Genomic DNA, 2814 nt, shown 5'->3' on the forward strand with positions numbered 1-2814 from the left:
ATTTTCAAGCTATCCTAGCTTATAGAATCCGTCCACTATATATCTATAAGGATTTATAGTCTTAAGTTTAACTATCAAACAATTGACAGTTTATACCCTTTTATTTAATTAACCTCTTTAAGTCACCAAATTAATTCCAATTAATTCTATGACTTATATTAATCAAATAACAATATATATTATTCTTTATATTATTCCCATAATATATTAATAATATTTACTCTCTCTTAATAAATCATCCTATCAAGTTGCTATGGTGAAGGCAACCCAAAAGGACCATGCACAACCGGGTCAAATACTTGCCTAATATAGTTGCAACCTTAGACACTATTCCAACAATAACAAAGCATTACAATCTGATTTTATTACAGCTATATGAAAATAAGAAGGAAGAGGTAGAGTAAAAGACAAAGTAGATTTATGAGAATTATGATAAAAAACATAAAGATCATTCACTCTTGTTCCAAGAATTCCAAATGCAAATCTACTCTTCAACAAGGGGTCCTGCATTAAACATCTTGAATCAGTAAAAAGAATCAAGGTTTGCAGTTGAGAGGTGAGTTTGGTTATCGAAAGTAAGTTGTATCTGAAGGAAGGTATATAAAAAAAACGCCATGAAGAATGATGGTGTCATGAAGTTTTACATCACCAATGAAGGTTACAGTAGTAGAATGACCATCAGGAAGACCAATCTGAATAGGCTGAACAAGTTCAGTCATGGATAGAAAAATAGAACTATTAGAACAAATGTGATCTATTGCTCCAATATCAATAATCCATGAATAATGAGGAGTCAATGAAGAAGAAGATTTAGAAACATTTGCAACAAAAGAACTAAAAGAAAAGGATGTACCTCCATCATTCATAGAACCTTCTGTGATGGATGAATGAACTTGATTGAATGATGAGGTTTGATTTATGGAATTAGTATTCAAAAGTTGGAGCAATTGTTCATATTGTTCTTGTGAAATATTTGGAGCAGTGACAGTCGAAACATTGTGGACTGTAGGTTTAGGATCTTCTTTCTTGGATTTGGTGAATTTGAAACTAGCAGGAAAGCCAATGAGTCTGTAACATTGTGATTTGGTATGACCAGATTTCTTACAATGGTTGCAGATCAATTGTTTCTTGAAGGTTGAAGAATCAGTAGAAACATTCATAACACTGGCATCTGGGTTGATAGAAGAGGTTGCAGTAATACCTCATTGTCTTTCTTCCTAGATAATGAGAGAATACACAGTCGAAACTGATGGTAAGGGCTTCATCATTAGTATTTGACCACAAATGATCTTATAAGACTCATTAAGTCCCATTAACAGCTGAATGAGGCGTTGATATTCAAGGAATTTATGAATTGCAGTAGCAGAATCACAGGAACATGGGGGAATTCCTTGAACAATCCTTAATTCGTCCCAAATTTTGCTTAATTTGGTGAAATAAGTCGAAAAATCTTCAGATCCTTGTGAAATTGAATACAACTGTTGTTGAATTTGGTAAAGTAGAGCCCCATCAGATTGAGCATAGCGATGATTAAGTTCAGTCCAGATTTCGCTAGCAGTTTGAAGAAACAGAACACTATCAACAATGTTCTTATGTAGAGAATTCAGTATCCAGCTGATCACCATGGAATTAACTCGAAACCAATTAGAAAATGAAGGATTTGAATCAGAAGGTTTCGTGATTGAGCCATCGATGAATCCGATTTTGTTCTTACCAGCTAGAGAGATCATCATTGATCTCTTCCATGAATTGAACCCAACACCATTGAAAACAGAGGTAACAAGAACATAATTTGGATTATCGGAAGAAGCAATGAAATAAGGACTGGTATGATCGATAGTTGGAGAAGAATTAGCACTTGATGAAGACATGATGATAAGAAAAAATGAATGTAGGATGAATTGAAGAACATATGAGAAATGAAGATGAAGATCGAAGAACCTAATCTGATACCATGTTGAGATGTTATGATTGAGAGAGAAAATTGTATTTGATTCTCATTATCTGAATGCTTAAGTTACAACTGAAAACTATACATGAATATATAACTGTCTATAACTACTTGTAACACAAGATTTCATAGAAAAGACTAAAATGCCCTTAAAGGCTAAACAAACTCTAACGACTTAACGACTTATATTGTAACACATAATCATATAGGACGTTTGACAAAAACAAATGTGCTTCGACTTATTTATGCCAACTAGCATAAATTTTGACTCTTGATAGCTGATACTAGCCAATGTGGGATTAGCCCACTTGATAAAATTCTATTAACTTGATGATATTAACTTCTGACTACTAATTACCCGTTATAAAAAAATAGTTGATGCTAGTTTTAATCATGATTCTTGACTAATTTGGCAATTACATTGGCCACCATAGAAATTGGTACAATTGGAAAATATTCATCATTCAATACTTCAAAGGTTAACAAATAGAAAACTGTTGACCTTCAGCTGAACTTGTGTGTTTCTTCGACTTCGACTTGCCTTCTTAAGTCCTTAAGTGAAAATCAATAATTTTGACCATGTTTATAGACAATTCTTTTTTAGTTTCACTGGACACATTTATTCTCTTACTTTGTTCTGAACTTTTAGTGTTGATTTTTAGCCACCTTCAGTTAATCTTATATCTTCAACGACTCCTCACTAGAGAACTTTTAGTGTTGATTTCATAATATATGGATGTACTTCAGTTGTTCGTCTTTTATGTAAGAGTCTGAAGGTAATTTCAGTTCTTGAGGGGGCATTTCTACATTATCTTAAACCTTGGGGGTAATTAAGTAATCCCTGGAAAATCTATAACGAAAAC

General features: G+C 33.0%; 1 protein-coding gene across 1 annotated transcript; it reads right to left on the reverse strand.

Annotated features, from left to right (window-relative positions):
* Positions 1-1217: 1217 nt before the first annotated feature.
* On the reverse strand, positions 1218-1871 carry LOC145098788 (uncharacterized). Its single transcript, XM_079036394.1, has one exon. It carries the CDS (start codon positions 1869-1871, stop codon positions 1218-1220), a length of 654 nt encoding a protein of 217 aa, XP_078892520.1.
* Positions 1872-2814: the final 943 nt, after the last annotated feature.

This window comes from Lactuca serriola, chromosome 4, assembly GCF_051521515.1.
Source record: "Lactuca serriola cultivar US96UC23 chromosome 4, Lser_US96UC23_V15, whole genome shotgun sequence".
Taxonomy (NCBI): Eukaryota; Viridiplantae; Streptophyta; class Magnoliopsida; order Asterales; family Asteraceae; genus Lactuca; species Lactuca serriola.

Excerpts from the sequence above, each read along its gene's own strand:
- LOC145098788 (XM_079036394.1), bottom strand. The coding sequence starts at position 1,871 with ATGTCTTCATCAAGTGCTAATTCTTCTCCAACTATCGATCATACCAGT.